Genomic DNA, 25,307 nt, shown 5'->3' on the forward strand with positions numbered 1-25,307 from the left:
AGAGTTAGGGTTAGGGTTACATGTGTCAACATTTACTGTTTGCATACTTTATATTTCACTGACGTTACCTTTCATGACCAGATCTCCTTAGATTCATTCGTCTCCGACAAACTGCTCTAAAAGGTTGAGAATGATCGGGCCCGAGGCAGGATAAGTGCAGACCACTTCCCAGAGAGATTGATAGAGCGACGTCCTTCTTCTTTTGGATAGTTATTCCCAGTCTCAGTTTTCATCAACCAAGTCCCCTCTATAAAAGTACTGGGCCGGTGGAATGCAGCCATCATCCTTGAGAAAGTCACAACGAATCTGTAACTAGATAATTATTCTGTCAACTGGACACCGCGATCACGCAGTACTGGATTGGATTGTCCTGTAAAAAAAAATGTAGATAATTTTTTGCATTACAATTTTTTTTGGAGTTTGTTTTTGTCCTCACTTTGTGTATTTAGTGAACGATCATCTATAATCCTTTCTTCTCGATGTCGTGGTTCAGTCTACTTCAGATTGATGTGGAATTGGAAGAACCAGAGACGTCGCAGATCAAACGACAAACCACACAGTCGTTTGAGGCGCACAAAGCCTTTGGACGTGTTCTGTAAATATTCTCGAACACTCCGGGTGCTCCGGTGGGAGTCCTGGAGCTCGATATCTAAATAATATCAGAGAATACATAGATATCTATGTCATATAATATTAAAATCAGGCCAAAGGACATCTCAAGGGCAGCCTCCGCCTGGAACCCACCGACATCCAGTACACCCCCCCCCCCCACCCCAAGGGCCCCAGCCTCAGGGCCCCACTCTGGGCCTCTCTCCAGTTAACCCCCCCCCCCCCCCCCCCACCAAGGCCCCCACTCTGGTCCCCTCTCCAGGCCCTAGAGCGGCCTGCTGGGGCCCCCATCGGGGACAGCGAGCCCCAGAGGACCACCTGGATCTACCAGCGGACTCTCCCCCCCTGACCTGCTCTTACCTGTGGGGGGCCGGTCTACACCGCAGCCTCGGGGCCTAATCTCAGCCTCTCCCTTCCACAGATTCCCCCTGCTTTTTTATTTTATTTTCTATTTTAATCTCCTTAACCCCTTCCTCCCCCATTTAATTTATATTAACTACTTTTAATTTCATTTTATTACTTTTTCTCTCCTCTGTTCCTTGCTTTTATATCTCCAGGGGGTCACCATGATCCATGAGTCCAATTTCGATCTCTCCTTCCCAACAGACACAGACACAGACCTGGACACACACATACACACTACACACGCACACGCACACAGACACACACTACACAAGCACACGCACACCCACAACAAGATTTCCCTCCACTCCCCCGTGTCACCAAAACATATTTCAAAATCACACAAGCGGTCCATGGCCGCAACGTGGTGACACACGGCAGTACCACCAACCCCCCCCAGGGGGAGTGAGCAGACAGGTGAGCAGGCTGGCCCAGGTCGTTAACCTGCAGGCCCTAATCAGGCCCCCCCCCAACAGGGTCCAGCAGAGCACGGCCCGCTGGCTTCAGCAGAACCTGCTCATTTTAAACAGACATTATTTTACTGTTCTAACCCCCTCCTCCCTCCAGGCTTCCCGTTTGGGGGGGGGGGCTTTGGACGTGGCTGCGAGGGGGGGGGGGGGTTCCGGCCCCCCCACCCTCCCCCAGACCCGCACCCTCCTCACCTCCTCACCCTGACCTCTCCTTCCCCCCTCCCAGACCCCCTAGCCCCCCCCCCCACCTCCTCAGCCCCCCACCAAACCATTCCTCGTACCCGACCCCCCCTCCCGAGCCACCGTATGAGGAGCCCCCCCCTGGAGCCCCCTAGAGCCCCTCGGGTGAGGAGTGGGAGGGGTTATCTCCTCTGAGCCATAGAGTGGGAGGGGTTATCTCCTCTGAGTCATAAAGTGGGAGGGGTTATCTCCTCTGAGCCATAAAGTGGGAGGGGTTATCTCCACTGAGCCATAGAGTGGGAGGGGTTATCTCCTCTGAGCCATAGAGTGGGAGGGGTTATCTCCTCTGAGCCATAGAGTGGGAGGGGTTATCTCCTCTGAGCCATAAAGTGGGAGGGGTTATCTCCCCTGAGCCATAGAGTGGGAGGGGTTATCTCCTCTGAGCCATAAAGTGGGAGGGGTTATCTCCCCTGAGCCATAGAGTGGGAGGGGTTATCTCCTCTGAGCCATAGAGTGGGAGGGGTTATCTCCTCTGAGCCATAGAGTGGGAGGGGTTATCTCCTCTGAGCCATAAAGTGGGAGGGGTTATCTCCCCTGAGCCATAGAGTGGGAGGGGTTATCTCCTCTGAGCCATAGAGTGGGAGGGGTTATCTCCTCTGAGCCATAGCTGCTCATTTTAAAATGGGGCGGCTTTATGAGATCTTATTTTGTGGTATTGTTGTCGCTCATGAACGCTTCAAATTCGCATATTATTGTGGCTCTGGCCAAGGTGACTCTTGACCAATAGTCTATGAATGGAGTTTGTTGATTTTTTCTAAGTCATTAGTACTGATATCAACCTAATCCCGTGGTCGTCTGAAAGAGAAAGTGACTCTTTCCTCCGCGTGGGTTCAGACGAGGCGACGCGGGCTGGATGTCGGTTTACTAGACTGAACATTTATCAATTACTGCTGAAGTCTAATGTGACAGGATATATACACACTGTAGGTCCTCTTGTACCAGGAAACTACGTAGATGTGGTCTGTGTTTGCGTGTGTGTGTCTGGGAGAGAGAGAGAGAGAGAGAGAGAGAGAGAGAGAGAGAGAGAGAGAGAGAGGGGGAGAGAGGGGGAGAGAGAGAGTGTGTGTGTGCAGTGTAGGTATGCTTGTTTTGTGCCAGAGGAGTCAAAGGAAAGTAAAAGTCAGAGAGACTCCTTGTCTACTGCGTCCTGATATCAGATGTTTCATGCTGACAGACAAACACACACACACACACACACACACACACACACACACACACACACACACACACACACACACACACACACACACACACACACACACACACACACACACACACACACACACACACACACACACACACACACACACACAAGGACGATTTAAGAGGTGAAGTTTGTGCGTAACCATGGACACCGTGGGCAGTGAGGCTCTCGTATCTCTGGAATCTCCCGCCAGTTAATAAATGTTTTTGTGAATGTATATGTATCACATTGCTTCTCTGTTTTTTATATCTTTATATAATATTTCTGTATTATTCATTTCAGTATTTTTTAATTCAATTTCATATTAGTTTAAAATCAATTACAGTATCTACTTGTCAATTTAATCTTAAGGATACACCTATAACCTAACAACCTTTAATAATAAACCTAACCTCTTAACAAAGTATATGTATACTGTGTATATATAATGATGTATAATGCAATATATTATGTATGTCTATAATACAAATTACAAAAACAAATTGTGGTTGTGTTCATACGCCAGTAGTTTCTGCCCTACTGAAATTTAGGGTCACCGCACGCTACTGACTAAGGGGGGTACGATAGGACCAATCAGCACTCAGGGAAGTACGATAGGACCAATCAGCATTAAGAGAGGTACGATAGAAACCCGTATGTTCCGACGCAGCTGAGAACTTACAGAAAGGTCTGTCTGCAGCATCACATGACCACAGAGAGGTCTGTAGCATCACATGACCACAGAGAGGTCTGCAGCATCACATGACCACAGAGTGGTCTGCAGCATCACATGACCACAGAGAGGTCTGTAGCATCACATGACCACAGAGGTCTGCAGCATCACATGACCACAGAGAGGTCTGTAGCATCACATGACCACAGAGAGGTCTGCAGCATCACATGACCACAGAGAGGTCTGTAGCATCACATGACCACAGAGAGGTCTGTAGCATCACATGACCAGAGAGTTGTGCAGCGTCACATGACCACAGAGAGGTCTGTAGCGTCACATGACCACAGAGAGGTCTGTAGCATCACATGACCACAGAGAGGTCTGGAGCATCACATGACCACAGAGAGGTCTGTAGCATCACATGACCACAGAGAGGTCTGTAGCATCACATGACCACAGAGAGGTCTGTAGCATCACATGACCACAGAGAGGTGGTGGGACATAAAACACAGTCTTGGATAAAGTGGAGAAGTTTCCGTTAAGCCTGTAAAATGTGCGCTGAAAAGTTAGAGTCTACCACAACATAAAATAAGCAGACTGGAATTGGGACTTGGAAACTTTATTGACGGCAAAAAGAAAAAAACAGCTTGTAATATGTTAATTATAAATCCCACAAAACCAGTGTATTCCAGCAACTCTAAAATATTTTCCAAAAAGACTGATGTGATAATGATTATTTTATATATATATATATATTACATAGGATTAAAGAAGGATTAATTAGGGACAAGAACAACGGTCTGGATTACGGCCCCTTAATAATCCTAATAATATCATATTAAACATCTTAAACATTATAAAACCACACGTTAAACCAACGTTATGCGGTGAGCAACCGCATCCTAACTAAGATGGCCGCTCATGAGGGAGATCATGTTGCCATGGTTTCAAAGCATCAGTTACAGATTGGCGAGTCAACCAATTACTCAACAAATTATCAAATGCACAATTTAATGGAATATGACAGTGATTTTAGTTGGTAATAATCACTTTGTTATACTGTAATAAGAGTAGATAATGATTTCATTTATTTAAGCTTTCTTAGGGATTAATTGTTGTTTTCCAGATCAAAGTGAGTCAGAGTGTTGTCGTTGGGTCTGAGGCGATCTGAGCGTGTGTGTGTGCGCGTGTGTGTGTGTGTGTCCTCCTCCCCCGCGCCCGTTTTATTTTTCTACAACCGACTCCGCCCCCCCCCCCCCCCCCCCCCCCTCTACCGCGGAGGGATCACAGAGACACTGCTCCCCAGCCCCCCCCCTACCCAGACCCCCGGGAGGAGGTCCTCCTGGGTGAAGGAGGACCAGAAGGTGTGGAGGCGTGTCAGTGTGTCTGAGGACCCTCCTCCACCTGGGGACACTCTGTAGAAGGACAGAGACCCAGCAGGCCGGTCCAGATACACTCCTACTCTGGTGGAGCCAGCGGGGTGGAGAGGGGGGACTGTCTCTGTACCGTTGTACCAGGCAGAGTAACGACCATCATAACAATAAAGACTCCAGGACTTGTTGTTCCCTCCAAGCTGGCTGACTTTACCCTCTCCTCTCCTTGTGATTCCTCTGTATGTCACTCCTATCTCAACACGTCCATCCCACTCTACCTCCCAGTAACAGCGGCCAGTCAGAGCCTCTCTACCCAACACCTGAGGCCAGGAGTCAAATCTCTCTGGGTGATCCGGATACGACTGGTCCTCTCCAACCCGCGTCACCTTCCTGTTGTCCTCAGACAGAGAGAGTTCTCTGTGGGCCGTGTTGGGGTCCAGTGTGAGGTCACAGGCATCTGAGGGAGAACCAGACATGATGAGCTGCTGAACCGCTCTTCATCCTCATCATCATCACTAGTACTGTTCTCCTGCGCTCTATGTACATATACATAGATATGAACACATACATACATATACATATGTACACATTCATAGATACACACACCTCAACAACAACGTTATGAAAACAACAACAATATTATGAACAGATCAACAACAAACATCTCTCCTTGGATCCAGGCTGCTCTTCTTTTTATTCTCTTTCAGACTCTTTTTGTGATCACTCTCTCTTCTTCTTCAGCCCCCCCCCCCCCCCTCAGCCCCGTCACCCCCGCTTCCCCTCCCCCTCAGCCCCCCTCAGCCCCTTCATCCCCCCCCCCCCCTCAGCCCGGTCAACCCCCCTCCCCCCCACAGCCCCCCCTCCCCCCTCAGCCCGGTCACCCCCCCTCACCTTCACCCCGCCTCCCCCCTCAGCCCGGTCACCCCCCCTCACCCTCACCCCCCCTCCCCCTCCCCCTAAGCCCGGTTGCCCCCCCTCAATGTAACAATGTAATACCTTCTGGGTTTTATACAAGCAGGTTCAATTGTGATGGTCGAAAGTATTAATATACGGAAGATACATGATGTCAGCCATCATCTTCATTCCCAGTAGGATGTGACCTCACTTCCTGCTGTGTGGATGGACTTCCCGTCTCAATAGTGAGTGTGTGATGTGATGAATCAAACAGACACTTACACTTCTTTAGAGCTGGTTTCAGCCTCCACACTCCACCGTGCTCCACACTGGGGGGGAAACAAAGTGAGAGCAGCATGTTGAAACATTCACCTTCATCATCTGTTGTCTCATCACGTTCTACACAACATGAGTGACAGCTGCCTCTTCAAACCACTTCATCTAGCAGCATGAATCCTAGTAGGAGACTTTGTCCCTGAGTGGTGAGCTGTCCTCTCCATACCTGAGAGTGTCCAGTCTCCAGCGTGGATCCTCCAGTCCAGCAGAGAGCAGCGCAGCTCCAGAGTCTCCTGGGTGATTGTAGCTCAGGTCCAGCTCTCTCAGATGGGAGGGGTTGGAGCTCAGAGCTGAGGCCAGAGAAGCACAGCCTTCCTGTGTGACCAGGCAGCCAGACAAGCTACACACACACACACACACACACACACACACACACACACACACACACACACACACACACACACACACACACACACACACACACACACACACACACACACACACACACACACACACGTGTAAAATCCTGTGTTTTTCCACTCTGCCAACCACTTAGTGAACGTCCTACTCCAAACACAGGTGGCGTTGCCTTGATGACGTAGAAGGTCCTTTTATGAAGCACTTCCTGGTCCATTGAAGGGACCATATTTGTGGATAAAGAATTAGCAATTAAGATAATGAGTACTGGATATTAGGGGGTTACAAAAAAATGTAAACGTTTACACGACCCCTACTTTTTTGTGTACACGGTTAACCGTTTCTTTATTAATAAATGGACCGCAGTCGCGCTATAGGGGGATTATTTGCTTATCAACAGGCGCGAGCAGAATGATCGCAAAAATAACATTTGTTTGACCGGTTGCCGTGGTTATCTCCATGTGGTTCATTTGCAGTTGCGGTGTCAATTAGGATGTTTTCAGCTTGCTGTTACATTAAACTGTAATCAGAAAACGCGGTTATATGCTAGTATAGACCCTATAGTATCGGTGGTATAAAGGCTGGGACTGATTTCAAATTATAAATATGTACAATTTATGTTGAAAGTATAGACTGTCGCTATTCCCATTGAAACGAATGGTGCGGTGATTATTCTTCAAAACGAGAGCTGGTAAATTGGGAAAAATTAATTAAACTGTAATCAGTATTGGTGGGCCGTTATCGGCGTTAACGGCTGCATTAACGCGCAACAAAAAAAATGTCGCCGTTAATCTATTTTCAAACACTTCCTTGTTCGGACCCATCACGTGACTGAACTAACCAATCAGAAGCTAGAATTTAGACTGAGGTAAACGTGAGGGAATCAGAGAGGCAGATTCAACAGAATATCCTGACTGTGTTAAATATGTAAATATGTAATAATTGTGTAACATAAATATGTAAATGATTAATTGACTAAAAATTTTAAGTACATTTCTAGCAAATTAACTCCAATATAAATTATATTAATTTATTCTACAACTTTCAAATATTTAACTTCTAAACCTTACATTATTATGGGTTATTACACGGCTCTTCTCAATGCTGTAGACTGCTCCATTCACTTGCATGGGCCTTCCCAACGGTCAGCCGTCAATTATTTTTGTTTATGCTCCGTTCACTTGCATGGGCACTTCACAACTTCCGGCAGTGAATTATATTTGATAAATCACCATTGCCCAGTATAATTGACCGCTGTCAAGGTAAACAAACATATTTTTTGCCATTTTAATCTAGATTAATTTTGGAATTAATCTAGATTAAAAATAATAATATATGCCCACCACTAGTAATCAGACAACGCGGTTATATGCGATAGACCAGTGGTTCTCAACCTTTTTTGAGCAAACCTGACCTTACCCTGATCCTCTGGCGCCCCCCCCCCCCTATCATTTATTTTTAATAAACCCCACTCACACTCGTGTTATATTGCTTAAAGCTATTAATGCATCGTTCTTCATTGATTTTGAGAGAAAAAGAGGCCCGTCTCCCGTCGTCCTTGACCGGGACCACGGCACTCCTGCGACTCCCGCCGTGCCCCGTGAACGAATGAATGAATGGCCCGGGAACCACGGGCACCGCGGCCCGGGCAACTTGGGCCCCACGAAAACAGATCGCGCACAGAGGCCTAATTAGGCCTATATATTTTGTATTTGAAATGCAACGTTTTTTCACCCAAAAATTTAGAAAACGGGCCTTCGTTTAAAAAAAATCACGTTCCCAGCGCCCCCCCTAGGTTGTGCGAACGCCCCCGTTGAGAAACCAGAGAGTCAGATAGACCCTCGAGCAGGGGTCCCCAACCTTTTCAGCACCGAGGACCGGTTTGATTCTCCAAAAAATTTCACGGACCGGCAGGACCGGGCCGGGCCTGGAGGGGGGGAGGGGGGGGGTTGGGTTATGTTGCGCAGGGGTTACCAATTTGTTGATATTTTCATCTAGTGTTGAACAGTGCACAATGAACAGTGAAGGTAACAAACTCTTAAAAAAGAACGTGAATTTGAACAAGTGAAAAATTAACAAATAATATATAATAATATAATAATATATTGAACTAAACATGAAGTAACATCTATCAAGTGTAAACATGCACAACATGTCAGTTTGGGAACTTAACACGCGTTTGTGAGGCCACAGAATAGGCTACACTTCATTTTAATCAGTGCTTGTTTCCCTGCAACAAGAAGGTTCCATCTGGGGGTGATGGAAGACAGTGACACGCGTGTTTGATATGTCCAATCGATTGTGCAATTTTGTTTTAGTTGCAGTCATTGCGGAAAACCCGGCCTCTCATAGGTACGTGGTGGGAAATGGAAGCAACTTTTTCAGCACTTTTACGGATATCTCGGGATATTCCGCTTTGGTTTTGATCCAAAAACCCGCCAGAGAGGTTTGCTCAAACACACTTTTACGACCACCATCATTTGCTATTTCGATCAATTGATCTTCCTCCTGCACTGACAAGTGATTCGGGACATTGACAAATAGGTTGCGGATCCACTCATTTGTTCGCCTTGGAACTTTGGAGGATGGGAAGTGAGGTTCGAATTCATTTGAAAGCGAACAAGGTGATCGCGCACCAGCTGCGAGAGAATGGGCCCTGCCTCAGTCTCTCCCAAAATCCCCACTAATGTTTGGAACATATCGAATACTCCCCTGTCCACTCGTTGTCCCCACTAATCAAGCTTGGCTTTAAATGCAGCAATTTTATCTGCCAGTTTAAAGACAGTCATCATTCTCTCCTGGAGTGTCAGGTTGAGCTGAGCTCATAGTGTGACACTACTGTTGAACTGAACAAGTGAAGTGATCTTAGGCTGCGCGCGCAGCCGCTGAAGCCAATACGTGTTGAGGACGGGACAGACAGACAGTTATGCCTAAGAAAAGAAGTTATGACCTTGCCAAAAATGCAAACATGTTATATGCAATCTAACAACTGCATATAGACTTATGGCATGTAAAAGAGTGACAGTATTGCGAAGTAAATTGAGTTTATTAAGTTTGCATGTATTTTGCATGATTATTATTATTATTATTTTTATATATTTTCTTTATTCATGTCGTAGCCTACTAACCTACGGCCCGGTTAGGAATGTCCCGCAGCCCGGTACCGGGCCACGGCCCGGTGGTTGGGGACCGCTGCCCTAGAGTATCTGTGGTATAAAGGCTGAGACGAATATCGAATTATAAATATGTAAACTTTATGTTGAAAGTATGGACCGTCGCGATTCCCATTGAAACAATGGCGCAGCGACCTTTTTTTCCTAAATAGTTATGATTTACTAACCAGTTACACGTGTACCCGTGCACACCCCCACTGGATATATTAAGCTTTAAAACACGTTTTGAGTGACAATTGCAAGTTTCAAATAATTTTTTTTATATCTTTCCAGAGACCCTCTAAAATGTTTCTGTTGAGGCTTTCAGGGGGTCTGAGGTGTCAAACTAGGGGTAACACCCTCTAAAGACCCCCTGCACTAAACTATCACCGTCCCGTATACGGGGGACAGTGGGGGGGCAATATCAATTATTTTTATAATTGATAGGTTGCAGGCATATGGATGTATTGCAATATCCACCTAATCAAAAGGTGTTACATCTCCAATGATACAAAATCACGGATGTGGTCATCACAGGTACTGAGTTATAAGCTGTATAACCGTCCTCTGATGTGGAACTTGTGGTGTAACTGTTTGACCATTGAGTAAAACTGACCTGAGAGTTTCCAGTGTACAGTGTGGACTCCCCAGTCCAGCAGAGAGCAGCTTCACTCCTGAATCCTGCAGATCATTGGTACTCAGGTCCAGCTCTCTCAGACTACAGGAGTTGGAGCTGAGAACTGAGGCCAGAGCTTCACAGCATCTCTCTGACAGATGACAGCCATTCAGCCTGCACACACATAACACAATATGTTAGGGACTGTGATTAGAATGACCGACATCTTTAACTTTAAACTTAATGGAGGATTTTTCACTTTTTTTCAGGAGCACTCGTGCCGCCAAGTTAAAAAATGTAGGAGCACAATAGATTTTTGTTTAGAACATTTATCAGCCTGCAGAAATTGCACACACCAACAGCACCAATTTACTAAAGCAAAATTAAGACTAATAAATAGGGAGATGACATTTAGGCTACACAAAACAGCACCAATTTTGGCTTCCACCGTACCAGGGTTATTGGGCTGGGACTGGGTTCGATTTATATAGAAATCGGGACAGCGAGAATGCCTAGTGGACTCGATGTGTTTCACCACAGCATCGCGTTTCAGATTAGGGTTCCCCGTTATAACCAGAGAGGAGCCTGCCATTGCCGATGGGGCTTCCTTACAAAATGTACAGACTTAGCATCATAAACTAGCCACCCGAAACCCTTCAACCAGTCGGGGGTTGAATTTGTAGACTTTATCGACTACAGTAACAGCATTAACTTTCTCCACGCAGTCTATTCATAATATTGTAATGACCACGGAAAAGGCAGTGAATGAGGTATGATTAGACAGCGATTTAGATACCTAATAAACCGTTGGGACACACAAGACTGGTAACCATAGCAACGTAGGTAAACAAACCCGCTAAACCCTCCCGTAGCGCTCCCCGCGCTACGGCCATCCGGAGGCGCACAGAGCTTTTGGCCGTGATATTATATATACAATACAATTATAATATATTATATACTATTCTATATAGAGCTCGGGGAGTCGCAAACGGCAACAATCACTTTCTCCTCCATGCTGCGGTTCACCCCGGACTGCACTGCAGGGAACGGTTGGCAGGTTGAAAACTGATTGGCTGTTACGTTACACACGGCACTCAGTGGCCACGCTGTTGAACGCTGATTGGCTGTCATCACGCAAATGTCGCGGCAAAGTTTCAACTCGAGCAAAAGTGGCGTGCTGCAAATCCACCTGAAATCCACGTGAACGCGCTCGCCAGTGCCGGGCAAAAGTGTTGCGATGCAAATGGAATCGCTGCTTTGTATGGAATCGTTTCGCCCCTTCGCGTTTGGTGTGAACGCACACTCGCAAATGCGAGTGAAATGGGCGCACTGTAGAGCCCTGGATGAAGTAGTTCCACCAAGCTAAATTGTTCCCCTTTCAGTAAATTCAGCTCTCTGAAAGTGAGGAGAAATGTAAAGTGTATGTCGTGGTTGGCTTGTTCTTCAGCCCAGTCCAGGAAATCTGCTCAATGTCCCCTGATGTAGAACTTGTGGTGTAACTGTTTGAGATATTGAGTGAAACTGACCTGAGAGTTTCCAGTGTACAGTGTGGACTCCCCAGTCCAGCAGAGAGCAGCTTCACTCCTGAATCCTGCAGATAATTGGTACTCAGGTCCAGCTCTGTCAGACTACAGGAGTTGGAGCTGAGAACTGAGGCCAGAGCTTCACAGCATCTCTCTGTCAGATTACAGCCATTCAGCCTGCACACACATAACACAATATGTTAGGGACTGTGATTAGAATGACCCACATCTTTTACTTTAAACTTAATGGAGGCTGTGTGTAGCAACCAATAATGTTATAGTGGCAAATTAAGTAATAAATGCCAATAACATAAAAATGTAAATGTAATAAAGCCAATAACTTAATAACTTGCCAACAATGTAATAAAGTTGTTGAGCCAATACCGTTATAACTTTTTGCCAATAATGTTATAACTTATTACGTTATTGGCTGCTTACTATTATTATAACAGAACCCTAAGAGTAACGTATAAATCCAAATTCCCTCTTTGGTCCTTTAAGGCATCCTCTGGAGGGGGTATGAGGGTGGAGGGCTAACTGTTAGGTCAGATATTTAAGCGTTTGATGCCAGATGCAATAATAAGGTTAAGTGTGACAAATTCTCTCCAGAAATTGAAAATAAAATAAAGAGATACCTAATTTATTGCATTATTGGCTCAGTTATTACATTTTCTAAATATTTTTTATACAAAGCCAATAACGTAATAACCAGCCAATAACGTAATAAGTTATAACATTGTTGGCAAAAAGTTATAAAAGCTTTAATAAGATGTTTTATTAATTGAACTATATTAGATCCTTAAATGTTAATTTAATAATCTGCGTAACTTTTACTTTTAACGTAATTAAGTTATTGTCTTCCATCTTTATTAGAAAAGTGGGTTAGTGGGTTTATTGTAATACATGTTATTAGTGAACCTACAGATATGTTTTGTTAGTTGTAACTTATATATTCTACTATCAGGTATATTGTGTTGTGTATTGTCATACATTATTATAAGTAAACCTACAGTGATCTTTTGGAGGCTTTGATCACTGGCAGCAGCATCAGAAGACCCTCCTCTGAAGCTTTGTATTTCTTCAGGTCAAACATGTCCAGCTCCTCTTCTGATGTCAGTAAGATGAAGACCAGAGCTGACCACTGAGCAGGAGAGACATCTGTTTCGAAGAGACTTCCTGATGTCAGGGACTGTTGGATCTTCTCCACTAGAGAACGGTCGTTCAGCTCATTCAGACAGTGAAACAGATTGATGCTTCTCTCTGGAGAGAGATTACCATCTAACTTATGCTTGATGTAAGACACTGTTCCCTTGTTGGTCTGTGAGCTACTTATTGTCTGTCCCAGCAGACCTCGTAGGAGAATCTGATTGGTCTCTAGAGAGAGGCCCAGGAGGAAGCGGAGGAACAAGTCCAGGTGTCCGTTCTCACTCTGTAAGGCCTTGTCCACAGCACTCTGGTAGAGGAGGAGTTCATCTTCACTGGAGGTTGGTGGTTCTTCTGAGAGCAGATTGACACCATTGTGGATGAAGGACCAAAAGACATAAAGAGCAGCCAGAAACTCCTGGAGGCTCAGATGGACAAAGCAGAACACCTTGTCCAGGTACAGCCCACACTCCTCTTTAAAGATCTGGGTGAACACTCCTGAGTACACTGAGGCTGCTCTGATATCAATGTCACACTTTACCAGGTCTGCCTCGTAGAAGATCAGGTTGCCACTCTCCAGCTGGTTAAAAGCCAGTTTTCCCAGAGAAACAATGATCTCCCTGCTCTGTGCAGTCCAGTTTGTGTCTGTTTCAGTTAACAAACGATACTTCCTGTCCCCCTGTATGGACTGAACCCTCAGGAAGTGGCTGTACATCTGAGTCACGGTCTTGGGCGTCTCTTCTCCTATCTGGGATGTTTTGAAGAAGTCCTCCAGGACTGTAACAGTGATCCAACAGAATACTGGGATGTGACACATGATGTGGAGGCTTCGTGATTTCTTGACGTGGGTGATGATTGTGCTGGCCAGCGTCTCATCTTTGAATCTCTTCCTGAAGTAGTCCTCCTTCTGTTGGTCGGTGAACCCTCTCACCTCTGTCACCATGTCAACACAATGAGCAGGGATCTTATTGGCTGCCGCAGGGCGTGTGGTTATCCAGACGCAAGCAGAGGGTAGCAGGTGGCCCCTGATGAGGTTTGTCAGCAGCATGTCCACCGAGGTGGACTTTGTGACATCATTCCATATCTTGTTGTTCTGGAAGTCCAGAGGAAGTCGACACTCATCCAGTCCATCCAAGATGAAGACAACTTGGAACCGGTCGTATCTGCAGATTCCTGCTTCTTTGGTCTCAATAAAGAAGTGATTAAGAAGTTCCACCAAGCTAAATTGTTCTCCTTTCAGTAAATTCAGCTCTCTGAAAGTGAGGAGAAATGTAAAGTGTATGTCGTGGTTGGCTTGTTCTTCAGCCCAGTCCAGGATGAACTTGTGTGTTAAGATGGTTTTACCAATACCGGCCACTCCAGTTGTCATTATTGTCCTGATTGGTTGATCGTGTCCAGGTAAGGGTTTAAAGAGGTCGGCACATTTGATTGGTGTTCCTTCATTGGCTGGTTTCCTGGAAGCGGTTTCAATCCGTCTGACCTCATGTTCCTTGTTGACCTCTCCACTGCCTCTCTCTGTGATGAAGATCTCTGTGTAGAACTCATTCAGAGGTGTTGAATGACCTGCTTTAGCGATTCCCTCAAACACACACGAGAAATTTTTCTTCAAATGAGACTTGATTTTATGTTGGCACTCGACAGCAGCAGCTCCTAAATGAGAAAAAAACATTAGACATCAGTTAGTGGACGGTGGCATCAGTTGGAACATGTCAATATTTCCTGTTGAATTATCAATTTCATGATATTTAGTGGCTTCATTACTTGTGGTCAGAAAAGTGATTGGTCTAATGATAATACTAATGATAATGAATTAGTGTAAAATGAAATGCTGATATAACAAGATAGTGTTGCATCTCTTCCACTGAGTTATTCTGCTGTTGATCTGCAGCTTATGTTTAATATTATTATTAATAATTATAATAATATTAATAATTACATTGAATAACATTTTATTTCAAGGCGCCTTTCATGACACCCAAGTTCGCCTTACAATTCATAAAACAATCTAGGGTCAAAAACAGCAAGAGCTGCATCGCCAACAACATGATCAAAACAAGACATAAGACCCATGTAGGAGGAGGTAAGAACAGCAGTGAGGAGACCCAGGTAGGAGGGGGTAAGAACAGTGAGGAGACCCAGGTAGGAGGGGGTAAGAACAGCAGTGAGGAGACCCAGGTAGGGGGGGGTAAGAACAGTGAGGAGACCCAGGTAGGAGGGGGTAAGAACAGCAGTGAGGAGACCCAGGTAGGAGGGGGTAAGAACAGCAGTGAGGAGACCCAGGTAGGAGGGGGTAAGAACAGCAGTGAGGAGACCCAGGTAGGAGGGGGTAAGAACAGCAGTGAGGAGACCCAGGTAGGAGGGGGTAAGAACAGTGAGGAGACCCAGGTAGGAGGGGGTAAGAACAGCAGTGAGGAGACCCAGGTAGGGGGGGGTAAGAACAGTGAGGAGACCCAGGTAGGAGGGGGTAAGAACAGCAGTGAGGAGACCCAGGTAGGAGGGGGTAAGAACAGCAGTGAGGAGACCCAGGTAGGAGGGGGTAAGAACAGCAGTGAGGAGACCCAGGTAGGAGGGGGTAAGAACAGTGAGGAGACCCAGGTAGGAGGGGTAAGAACAGTGAGGAGACCCAGGTAGGAGGGGGTAAGAACAGTGAGGAGACCCAGGTAGGAGGGGGTAAGGACAGTGAGGAGACCCAGGTAGGAGGGGGTAAGAACAGCAGTGAGGAGACCCAGGTAGGAGGGGGTAAGAACAGCAGTGAGGAGACCCAGGTAGGAGGGGGTAAGAACAGTGAGGAGACCCAGGTAGTAGGGGGTAAGAACAGCAGTGAGGAGACCCAGGTAGGAGGGGGTAAGAACAGCAGTGAGGAGACCCAGGTAGGAGGGGGTAAGAACAGCAGTGAGGAGACCCAGGTAGGAGGGGGTAAGAACAGTGAGGAGACCCAGGTAGGAGGGGGTAAGAACAGCAGTGAGGAGACCCAGGTAGGAGGGGGTAAGAACAGTGAGGAGACCCAGGTAGGAGGGGGTAAGAACAGCAGTGAGGAGACCCAGGTAGGAGGGGGTAAGAACAGCAGTGAGGAGACCCAGGTAGGAGGGGGTTAGAACAGTGAGGAGACCCAGGTAGGAGGGGGTAAGAACAGTGAGGAGACCCAGGTAGGAGGGGGTAAGAACAGTGAGGAGACCCAGGTAGGAGGGGGTAAGAACAGCAGTGAGGAGACCCAGGTAGGAGGGGGTAAGAACAGTGAGGAGACCCAGGTAGGAGGGGGTAAGAACAGCAGTGAGGAGACCCAGGTAGGAGGGGGTAAGAACAGTAGCCCAACGGGGATACGAGGGCAACCCCCAGTAGGGGGTCATTACAGCGAGAAGGCCAGTGGGAACACATGTGTTTTGAGGAGGGATTCAATGTTATCAGGGAGTCTCTTTCAGTTCAGCTCAGAGCCCTAGCACCCACGGTGCTGAGAGCCCTAGCACCCACGGTGCTGAGAGCCCTAGCACCCACGGTGCTGAGGCGGGAGGTGGGGACCGTGAAGGCCAGCTGAGGATGACGAAGGGAGCGGCAGGGCCTGTCCTCCTGGAGGAGGTTGGGGAGATAAGTGGGGGCCACGTTGTGGGGGGCTTTGTCGGTGAGCAGAAGGGTTTTAAGGTCAGTCCGGTGTTGGACAGGGAGCCAGTGTAGTTGGACGAGAATGGGGGTGATGTGGTCGGGGGATTTGGTTCTGGCAATGATGATGTTTAACATTCTTTAACCTGAGACCCCCACCATTACCCTACATATCCGGATCAAACCATTTAACCTGATACCCCACAACAACCCTACATACTGGATCAAACCATTTAACACCAAAGAGGAAAGATTGTCTCCACGTTGAAGTTTGAAGTCTCACATTATAGTTTGGAAAGTCTCACATTATGTCATTTAGTCCGAAGAGAACAAATAATATTCTCCTACTGCTCATCAAAATGTGTATTTCTTCTGTTTTCAAAATAAGAGTCTCTTACCGCCCCACAGTGTGTCGGCCAGTTCCTCCTGGTTCATTTCCATCAGGCAGAGGATTGTGATGTCCACCACTCCCTCTATGGCGCGCCTCCTCTGCTCCTCCTTCTTACCATCCACCTCCTCCTCCTCCTCCCTCTGACTCTCTGAGCATTGTGGGTAATCTGAGAAGAGATCCCTCCAGAGCTTCTTCAGCTCCTTGTCTAGAAAAGCGTGTGCGTTCTCCTCAGCCCTCTGGAACAGAACAAACTTTGAACTCTGAACTCACTGAGGACATCAGAAGCATCTGTCCTGGATTCACGTCCCGCTGGACAAGAGATGCTTTCTAATGTCCATGGAGAGCTGAAGTCAAACGTCTCGGTGGACATTTACACACCTTGATCAGCTCTGTTTGATGTTGCAGAGACTGAGCACTGGTAACCTTTGACGTCATCTGGTGTCTTTGGAGAACACACACACACACACACACAGGCACACAGGCACACACACACACACACACACACACACACACACACACACAAACACAATTCTATTTCGCCAGACTTGTAGATGTCAGTATCAGTAGAGACTGATAACAACCAAGTGGTCTGTTTTCATCGTCTGTTTGAACCCCTACCTCTCCTCTCTGGAGGGACGTCCATCTTTAAACACCAATGGTACATCCATAGAGCGGTCACTCTTCATGGAGACACAGCTGGGTCCAGGGGAATCTGTTATCTGCTGCTGCTCTGGGCTACAACACACACACACACACACACATTTCGCCAGACATGTAGATATCAGTAGTCTGAAAACAACCAAGTGGTCTGTTTTCATCGTCTGTTTGAACCCCTACCTCTCCTCTCTGGAGGGGCGTCCATCTTTAAACACCAATGGTACATCCATAGACCAGCCACTCTTCATGGAGACACAGCTGGGTCCAGGGGAGTCTGCTCTCTCCTGCTGGACTCTTCTAGAAAAACAAGAACCAGGATTTATGGACGTTCGATGGAAGCTGTATCTTTATGATCTCTGATAAATCCTCACCTCTTCTTGATAGACTGATTTCCATCTTTAAAACTAAGAGGATTATCCATAGACCAGCCACTCTTCATGGAGACACAGCTGGGTCCAGGGGGGTCTGTTCTCTCCTGCTTCTCTGGGCTTCAACACACACACACACACACACACACACACACACACACACACACACACACACACACACACACACACACACACACACACACACACACACACACACACACACACACACACACACACACACACACAGCTTTTACTCAGACTCATGATGGATTTATGATGCATCACTGCTGAGCTCTGAGAGTGACAGCAGTCACAGACAGAGAGATCCTCTTCTTACCTCTTAGATTTGCTCCGGCGGCCATGTTCCCCAGACAGAGTGGTCTTAGAGGTAGGACCCCCCTCTTCTCTCTCCTCATCCATAGTAGACTGGAGACAAAGCAAACTCATCCATCACTTCAATTGCCTTTTGAACTTTAGCTGTTTATTGAGAGAGAAGATCTTTGTGACTGCGTCACACTAAAGCATTATGGACGTCATAGACCATCGATATGAACCCCACAACATAACCGCACTGCCCTCACTACAGTGAAGATGTGTAGCCTACAGCAGGTGACTGATGAATTATTAAACACCTTGAGACTGTAACTGTGCTTAAACTACAACACAAAAAAGATATACAATAGACTTAAAAAATTCATTGCGGTACCATTAAAGTAAAGAACGTTAGAATAATTTCTCCACTGGACCAAAGTCTGAATTCTGTCACTTTACTGAACCACAGATTCCCTACTATCAACTGGTGAAGCTCAACACATCGATAGTCAATACGCACAAATATTAACTTTTTTAAATATCAGCACATTGAAAGGACTTGTCACGTCCTTATTTTAATTCGGAGTAGCATCAAGACAAACGAATCACTTGAATATTGAACGCAGTGTTCGATTTACCACACATATCATATACATAACCGAAAGACAATATAAACGGTTGTATACTGTCGGCCTACCTTACCTTATCGTATCTGTTCCGTGATTAAAATGCGTCCATACGGTATAAAGTAATACAAGTATAAATGTAAGGGAAGAAACTGAGGTTAAAGTGTTTATAAAACACTTAAACCTTTAACCTGATAAAAGTTAATCAGGTGAAAGGTTTAAAAAGCGGAGAAAGAAAGGAGTGAAGTGAGGAAATGAGGAAGTGAACTGAACCGGTTTGACTCTGAGTCAGCCGCCCCTCTCAGCGCGGGTAACGTGTTTTCGGGTAAACGAACACAGACAAACGCACACGCACGCACACGCACACACACACACACACACACACACACACACACACACACACACACACACACACACACACACACACACACACACACACACACACACACACACACACACACACACACACACACACACACACTATTTTGACTTTTGCAGGAAAGTCAGCACAAAAGCATTTAGAAACCACCCCTGGACTCGGAGATGAGGTGACGTAGGGGAGAGCCGGGTCGATTGAAACACGGGACGATTGAAACACAGCGATTTCCTCGAGAACCACGCAAGGCTTTCAAGTCAAATTTCGTCACTACGTTCAGCACACAAGACTGACCAACCCCACGAAATTTCATGTAATGACGTCCCACCGTTCAAATGTTATCCCCCAAACCTGTTTTAGAGACCGATAACTAAAATCCTTCCTGCGGTAGTTTTTTTGTAATAAATAGTTGTGTTTTTTGTCTCATGCCATAATAATATGACTATACAACAGATGAATTAGTACTTAAACATGTGTTAAAGTGTGCGATGTCAGAGTTTTGAAGTTTAGAGGTAAAAAAGGTTTAAGTGTCAGTAGTCGCTGTCGGGACGATTGAAACACTTGTTTCAAACGCAACAGGAGTCATGTTATCCGGTTGACGTGGTATTTTTTGTTTAAATAAATAAAAGGATGTTCAACTGTGTATCCTTAAACATGACTTAGGACAGGGTAATAAGTCAATTTAATGCAAATTTAGTCGTCCAAAAGAAGAAAGGTGAGTTTTAATCGAAATGTGCATATTGACAATTACGCACAATTACGCACGGGCCAAAAATATATTTTAACCTATTTATATTATGCGGAATTATGTGAAATTTTAGCAATGACGAATACACTACTATGTTGTCCGGTATATTGCATAAAAACAAGAGTAAGTTCAATAGTTTCTTTTTAAAATATGCTGTTTCATTCGTCCCGCATGTGTGTTTCAAACGTCCCGACTAGGCGGGGCGTTTGAAACAGATGTCAACTTACTTTCAAAGTTAAAAAACAGCTCGATCATCCAACATATGTATTAAATTACACTTGAAACTAAGATAACACACATGTGAGTTGTTGATCACATGTTGAAATTATTTGTATACGTAACGTCATCTTTGAAAAAGACGTTTAACTGAAAAGTGTTTCAATCGACCCGGCTCTCCCCTACTGTATGTCGGGTCCCACTGACCGTCCTTAGCGTCCTAACCCTAACCCTCAACCTCCCCCTGACCCTCACCCTAACCCTGACCCTCACCCTAACCCTGACCCTCACCCTAACCCTAACCCTCACCCTCACCCTCACCCTCACCCTCACCCTAACCCTAACCCTAACCCTAACCCTCAACCTAACCCTAACCCTCAACCTCCCCCTGACCCTCACCCTAACCCTGACCCTCACCCTAACCCTAACCCTCAACCTCCCCCTAACCCTCACCCTAACCCTCACCCTCACCCTCACCCTAACCCTAACCCTAACCCTCACCCTCACCCTGACCCTCACCCTGACCCTCACCCTAACCCTCACCCTAACCCTCAACCTCCCCCTAACCCTCACCCTAACCCTAACCCTCAACCTCCCCCTAACCCTCACCCTAACCCTAACCCTCAACCTCCCCCTAACCCTCACCCTCACCCTGACCCTCACCCTAACCCTAACCCTAACCCTAACCCTCACCCTAACCCTAACCCTCAACCTCCCCCTAACCCTCACCCTAACCCTAACCCTCAACCTCCCCCTAACCCTAACCCTGACCCTCACCCTGACCCTAACCCTCACCCTAACTCTAACCCTCAACCTAACCCTAACCCTCACCCTAACCCTCACCCTAACCCTAACCCTCACCCTAACCCTAACCCTCACCCTAACCCTAACCCTCACCCTGACCCTAACCCTCACCCTAACCCTCACCCTAACTCTAACCCTCCCACCATCCCACTTAGCTACAGCCTACCTCTCCACACATGGAAAAAGAACATTAGTATTTTTTCTCATCTGTTACAGTATCTGTTTAGTTATTTTTATTTTATGATTTACTACCCCCCTTTGTATTATTTTTTCCCCTATTCCCACCCTGCTGATTTTAGTTTTTATTATTTTCATTATCTGGTGTCCAATGGCAATGTTTAACTTAACCCAATTATAGTTTGTTTTGCCTTGCATTTCTCCTCTGTTGTCATCTTTCTTTACCTCCTAAACCCCCCTCCCTCTATCTTACTCCTTTCTATCTTAGATTCTTGAAGAAGCAACCACAAGAGGCTCCCCTCCGATAGGGATGGGTCAAAGGTAGCTCACCTGACTTCATTCATCAAGCCAGCGGGCAGCGGGGCTCCGGCGGGAGACGATCCCTTTCTCCTCCACGTCGCGGCTCAGTCTACTTCAGATTGATGTGGAAGTGGAAGAACCAGAGACGTCGGAGAACAAACGACAAACCACACAGTTGTTTGAGGCGCACAAAGCCTTTGGCCGTGTTCTGTGAATATTCTAGAACACTCCGGGTGCTCCGGCGAGAGTCCTGGAGCTCTATATCTAAATAATATCATATAATATATGGATATCTATATCATATAATATTAACTATCACGGCCAAAAGCTGTGTGCGCCTCCAGACCATATTATGACTTTCAAACGACAGCGTTGGGTTCTCCGACGTCTCTGGTTCTTCCACGTCCACATCAATCTGAAGTGGACTGAACCACGACATGGAGGAGAAAGGGATTGGTGCCCAAGATTGTCTTTTTCCCCTGACACAAACGCACCCCACACAGTCCTTCACACAAGAGCTGGTTTCAAACCCAGCGACCCTCACGCACTCCTCCATGAAGGAGCTCTCACCCCCAGCCCACGTTGGCGGCTATTATTGAATCACACATCATCGGGTTTCACCGACTGAACGGAGGAGACGGTGGGGGACCCCCCCGCCCCCCCCCCCTGCCCTAACCTAAACCCTGTCCTAACCTAAACCCTGTCCTAACCTTAACCAACCGTCCCTCCGTGCGTCTCCTCCCCCCCCCCCCCCCATTCTATCTCCACAGCGTTCCATCCTAGCCAGCCCCCCCCCCCCCGTCTCACCGTAACCCGCCCGCGGCCTCCACTGTGGACCCCCACCACCTCCCTGACCCTAACCCTAACCAGCCCCCCTCCTCTACGCCTCCCCTTAACCGGCTCCCCTCCCACCCTGGAGGGGCCGACTTAGGGTCCGCCCCCGTCCACAGGCCGGCTGAGGGGGGGCCCCACTAGGAGGGCCTGGATCCCTGAGTCAGGGGGTCTCCCCCCAACAGGTTCCCTGAGGGGACCCCTGACATCAGGAGCGGAGACGATCGGGGGGGGGGGGGGGGGGGGGCAGCCACACACATCGTACCCCTCATCAGCACATTGACACAACACATCACACACACTCCACACTGAAACACGCATTCACACGCGCACAACACAACAACCCCACACAACAACCCCACACTATCAGCCTACAGGGACAACAGGACCTCCAGGATGTCCTGGTGGGGGCCGCATCTCCCCAGATATCAGAAGCCCCCCCCCCCCCTCCACACCAAAGCCCCTCTCAGCAGCTGGCGGTCGTCTGGAACCAGCACGCCTCCACCTCCATCCCTGTCACACTAAACCTCACCATGCAGGACCAAAACATCCTCTACGCCGTCACATGCTCCCAATGCCACGTCATGTATGACAGCGAAACAAAGCCCACGATGCTCACCCGACTTAAACAGCTCTTATATACTCTACACGTGGGCACACTCAACACTCACATCGTCCAACACTTCCAAACTCACCCCATCACCTCACTGTTCATCACCGGGCTGGAGGTGAAGGCGTGCTGGGCGGACGGACAGAGGAAGGAGGCGGAGCAGAGGTGGAGAGCCAAGCTTAAGACCCTCCCCCCCTTGGGCCTGAACATCAGGGAGTGGGGGCCGCACTGGGACGCTGCTGGGGGCGCTGGGGGGTCCTGGGACTCCTCCTGGGGGGTTCCCTGCATGGCGTCGGGTCGACTGTGCGTTTTAATGTGTTGCACGTTTTTATCCTTACTGTTGCTTCCTTCACATCATGATCTATTGAGGCCTTCCACCTCTTTCACTCTTCCTTTTATTCTGTTGGAGGCTTATTTTATGTGAAGGATGGTATGAATGTGTGAATGGCTTCACTATGCCTTATTTATCTTTATTTTATATACCCATTTGTTTATTTATTTACTCAGTTTTATCTATTTTGCACATTACCTGCCAGCACTTATTTGTGTGTTTTTAATACTTCCTGCATGCTTTTGCCATGTTTGTGTATTTTTATATCTGTGCATTTTTTAAATTAAAAGGTATCCTGCATTTTTCACCAATGAGTTCTTCTGAGATTGCTGTGTATTCCTTTTTATTCCCATATTTTGTATTTATTCGCATGATTTACTGTTTATGAGAGGATGTGTATGGATGTAAGTCTGATTGGTTCCCTGAAGGACCGAGCTGTGTGGGTACTTTGCTATGAAATCGTTAGAGTCCAGTCTCCCAGCAGGGAGTCTGAGTCCAGTCTCACAGCAGGGAGTCTGAGTCCAGTCTCACAGGTCATGTCAAGCCTCAAGTCTCCAGCTCTGCTTTCACACATATTATTTCAAATTCCAAATGACTTTTTTTAATTAATTTAGCAATAAGAATGTTATTTTATCCATAGAATGTGAACTATTTTAATCTTGTTTCAAACTGGACAGTCCCTGTGTCTCTTTAATAACCTGCTCGGGTTGTTGGCCGAATTCTGCTCTGTTGACAAGTGATTGATGAGGACGCATCGACTCTGTGGGCAGCTATGGGATTAACACTTTATTACCCAGCATACATTTGGAGGTGATACGCCTGCGTCTGTATGTTTTAACGTTAACTGTTAGTGGGAAAATAATACAACTATTCATTCAACGCAAAATTCACTGTACAAAAATTCTTTATTTATTTAATAGTTTGGTTGCAATCTCATTCTCCATCTAAAACAGCTGCTTAATAACATCTGTGATGTATTTGTAAGTGTAAATTGGTTACTTTATAAACCAAATGTAGTTTACATAATTATCCACCCGCAACAGCAAAAACTTCATAATAACATCAGTAAATATCAGTAACAGTACATTACTTTATAAACCAACATTAGATTATAAAGCATCATCTCAAACGGTAACATTTATACATAATACTGTACACCAGTTGTAGGCCCATCCTGCCCGTCTTCCTCTGCTCTCACCTCCTCCACTAGAGGTCAGTCACGGCCTGTGAATGCAGAGTAACAATAGGAGGGGTTATCTCCTCTGAGCCATAAAGTGGGAGGGGCTATCTCCTCTGAGCCATAGAGTGGGAGGAGTTATCTCCTCTGAGTCATAGCTGCTCATGTTACAATGTGGCGTCTTTATGAGATCTTATTTTGTGGTATTGTTGTCGCTCATGAACGCTTAAAATTCGCATATCATTGCGGCTCTGGCCAAGGCGACTCTTGACCAACAGTCTATGAATGGAGTTTGTTATTTTTTCTAAGTCATTAGTACTGATATCAAATAAATCCCGTGGTCATCTGAAAGAGAAAGTGACTCTTTCCTCCGCGTGGGTTCAGACGAGGCGACGCGGGCTGGATATCGGTTTACTAGACTGAACATTTATCAATTACTGCTGAAGTCTAATGTGACAGGATATATACACACTGTAGGTCCTCTTGTACCAGGAAACTACGTAGATGGGGTCTGTATGTGTGTGTGTGTGTGTGTGTGTGTGTGTGTGTGTGTGTGTGTGTGTGTGTGTGTGTGTGTGTGTGTGTGTGTGTGTGTGTGTGTGTGTGTGTGTGTGTGTTTTTGCGTTTGTGTGTGTGTGTGTGTGAGCGAGAGAGTGAGAGAGGGAGGGAGAGAGAGAGTGAGAGATAGAGAGAGAAGGGGAGAGTGAGTGTGTGTGCAGTGTGGGTATGTTTGTTTTGTGCCACAGGAGTCAGGAGACAAGATGGAGGCAATTTACAATACAGTTCATTACACGCAACACAACATTGTAAAATAATCT

General features: G+C 46.6%; 2 protein-coding genes across 16 annotated transcripts in view; both read right to left on the reverse strand.

The window, feature by feature from the left end:
- Positions 1 to 25,307, reverse strand: part of LOC132457233 (NACHT, LRR and PYD domains-containing protein 3-like) — a 79,089-nt gene that overhangs the window by 48,316 nt on the left and 5,466 nt on the right. Inside the window, exons 1-13 of one of the 15 annotated variants that reach the window (XM_060051377.1) lie at positions 18,996 to 19,195; positions 18,319 to 18,458; positions 17,985 to 18,101; positions 17,794 to 17,910; positions 17,575 to 17,691; positions 17,335 to 17,398; positions 16,964 to 17,192; positions 12,839 to 14,621; positions 11,832 to 12,005; positions 10,306 to 10,479; positions 6,347 to 6,520; positions 6,127 to 6,173; positions 4,181 to 5,407 (exon numbers count right to left, since the gene is read on the reverse strand). The exons of 3 other annotated variants lie outside the window; for them this stretch is intronic. In XM_060051377.1, the coding sequence (XP_059907360.1) occupies positions 4,848 to 5,407; positions 6,127 to 6,173; positions 6,347 to 6,520; positions 10,306 to 10,479; positions 11,832 to 12,005; positions 12,839 to 14,621; positions 16,964 to 17,192; positions 17,335 to 17,398; positions 17,575 to 17,691; positions 17,794 to 17,910; positions 17,985 to 18,101; positions 18,319 to 18,428 (3,666 nt within the window). In that variant the 5' untranslated portion in view covers positions 18,429 to 18,458; positions 18,996 to 19,195 and the 3' untranslated portion in view covers positions 4,181 to 4,847. Of the gene's footprint in view, positions 1 to 4,180; positions 5,408 to 6,126; positions 6,174 to 6,335; positions 6,521 to 9,665; positions 9,758 to 10,305; positions 10,480 to 11,831; positions 12,006 to 12,838; positions 14,622 to 16,963; positions 17,193 to 17,334; positions 17,399 to 17,574; positions 17,692 to 17,793; positions 17,911 to 17,984; positions 18,102 to 18,318; positions 18,937 to 18,993; positions 19,196 to 25,307 lie in introns of those variants that run through there. 11 more of the 15 variants (XM_060051379.1, XM_060051378.1, XR_009525589.1 and 8 more) reach the window with 11 other exon arrangements.
- On the reverse strand, positions 14,746 to 16,954 carry LOC132457311 (proline-rich protein 36-like). Its single transcript, XM_060051553.1, has 2 exons — positions 16,804 to 16,954; positions 14,746 to 16,758 (listed from the first exon to the last, which is right to left on the reverse strand). The coding sequence occupies exon 2, from the start codon at positions 16,316 to 16,318 to the stop codon at positions 14,921 to 14,923; it is 1,398 nt and encodes a 465-aa protein (XP_059907536.1). The 5' UTR covers positions 16,319 to 16,758; positions 16,804 to 16,954; the 3' UTR covers positions 14,746 to 14,920.

The sequence above is a fragment of the Gadus macrocephalus genome, chromosome 5 (assembly GCF_031168955.1).
Source record: "Gadus macrocephalus chromosome 5, ASM3116895v1".
Taxonomy (NCBI): domain Eukaryota; kingdom Metazoa; phylum Chordata; class Actinopteri; order Gadiformes; family Gadidae; genus Gadus; species Gadus macrocephalus.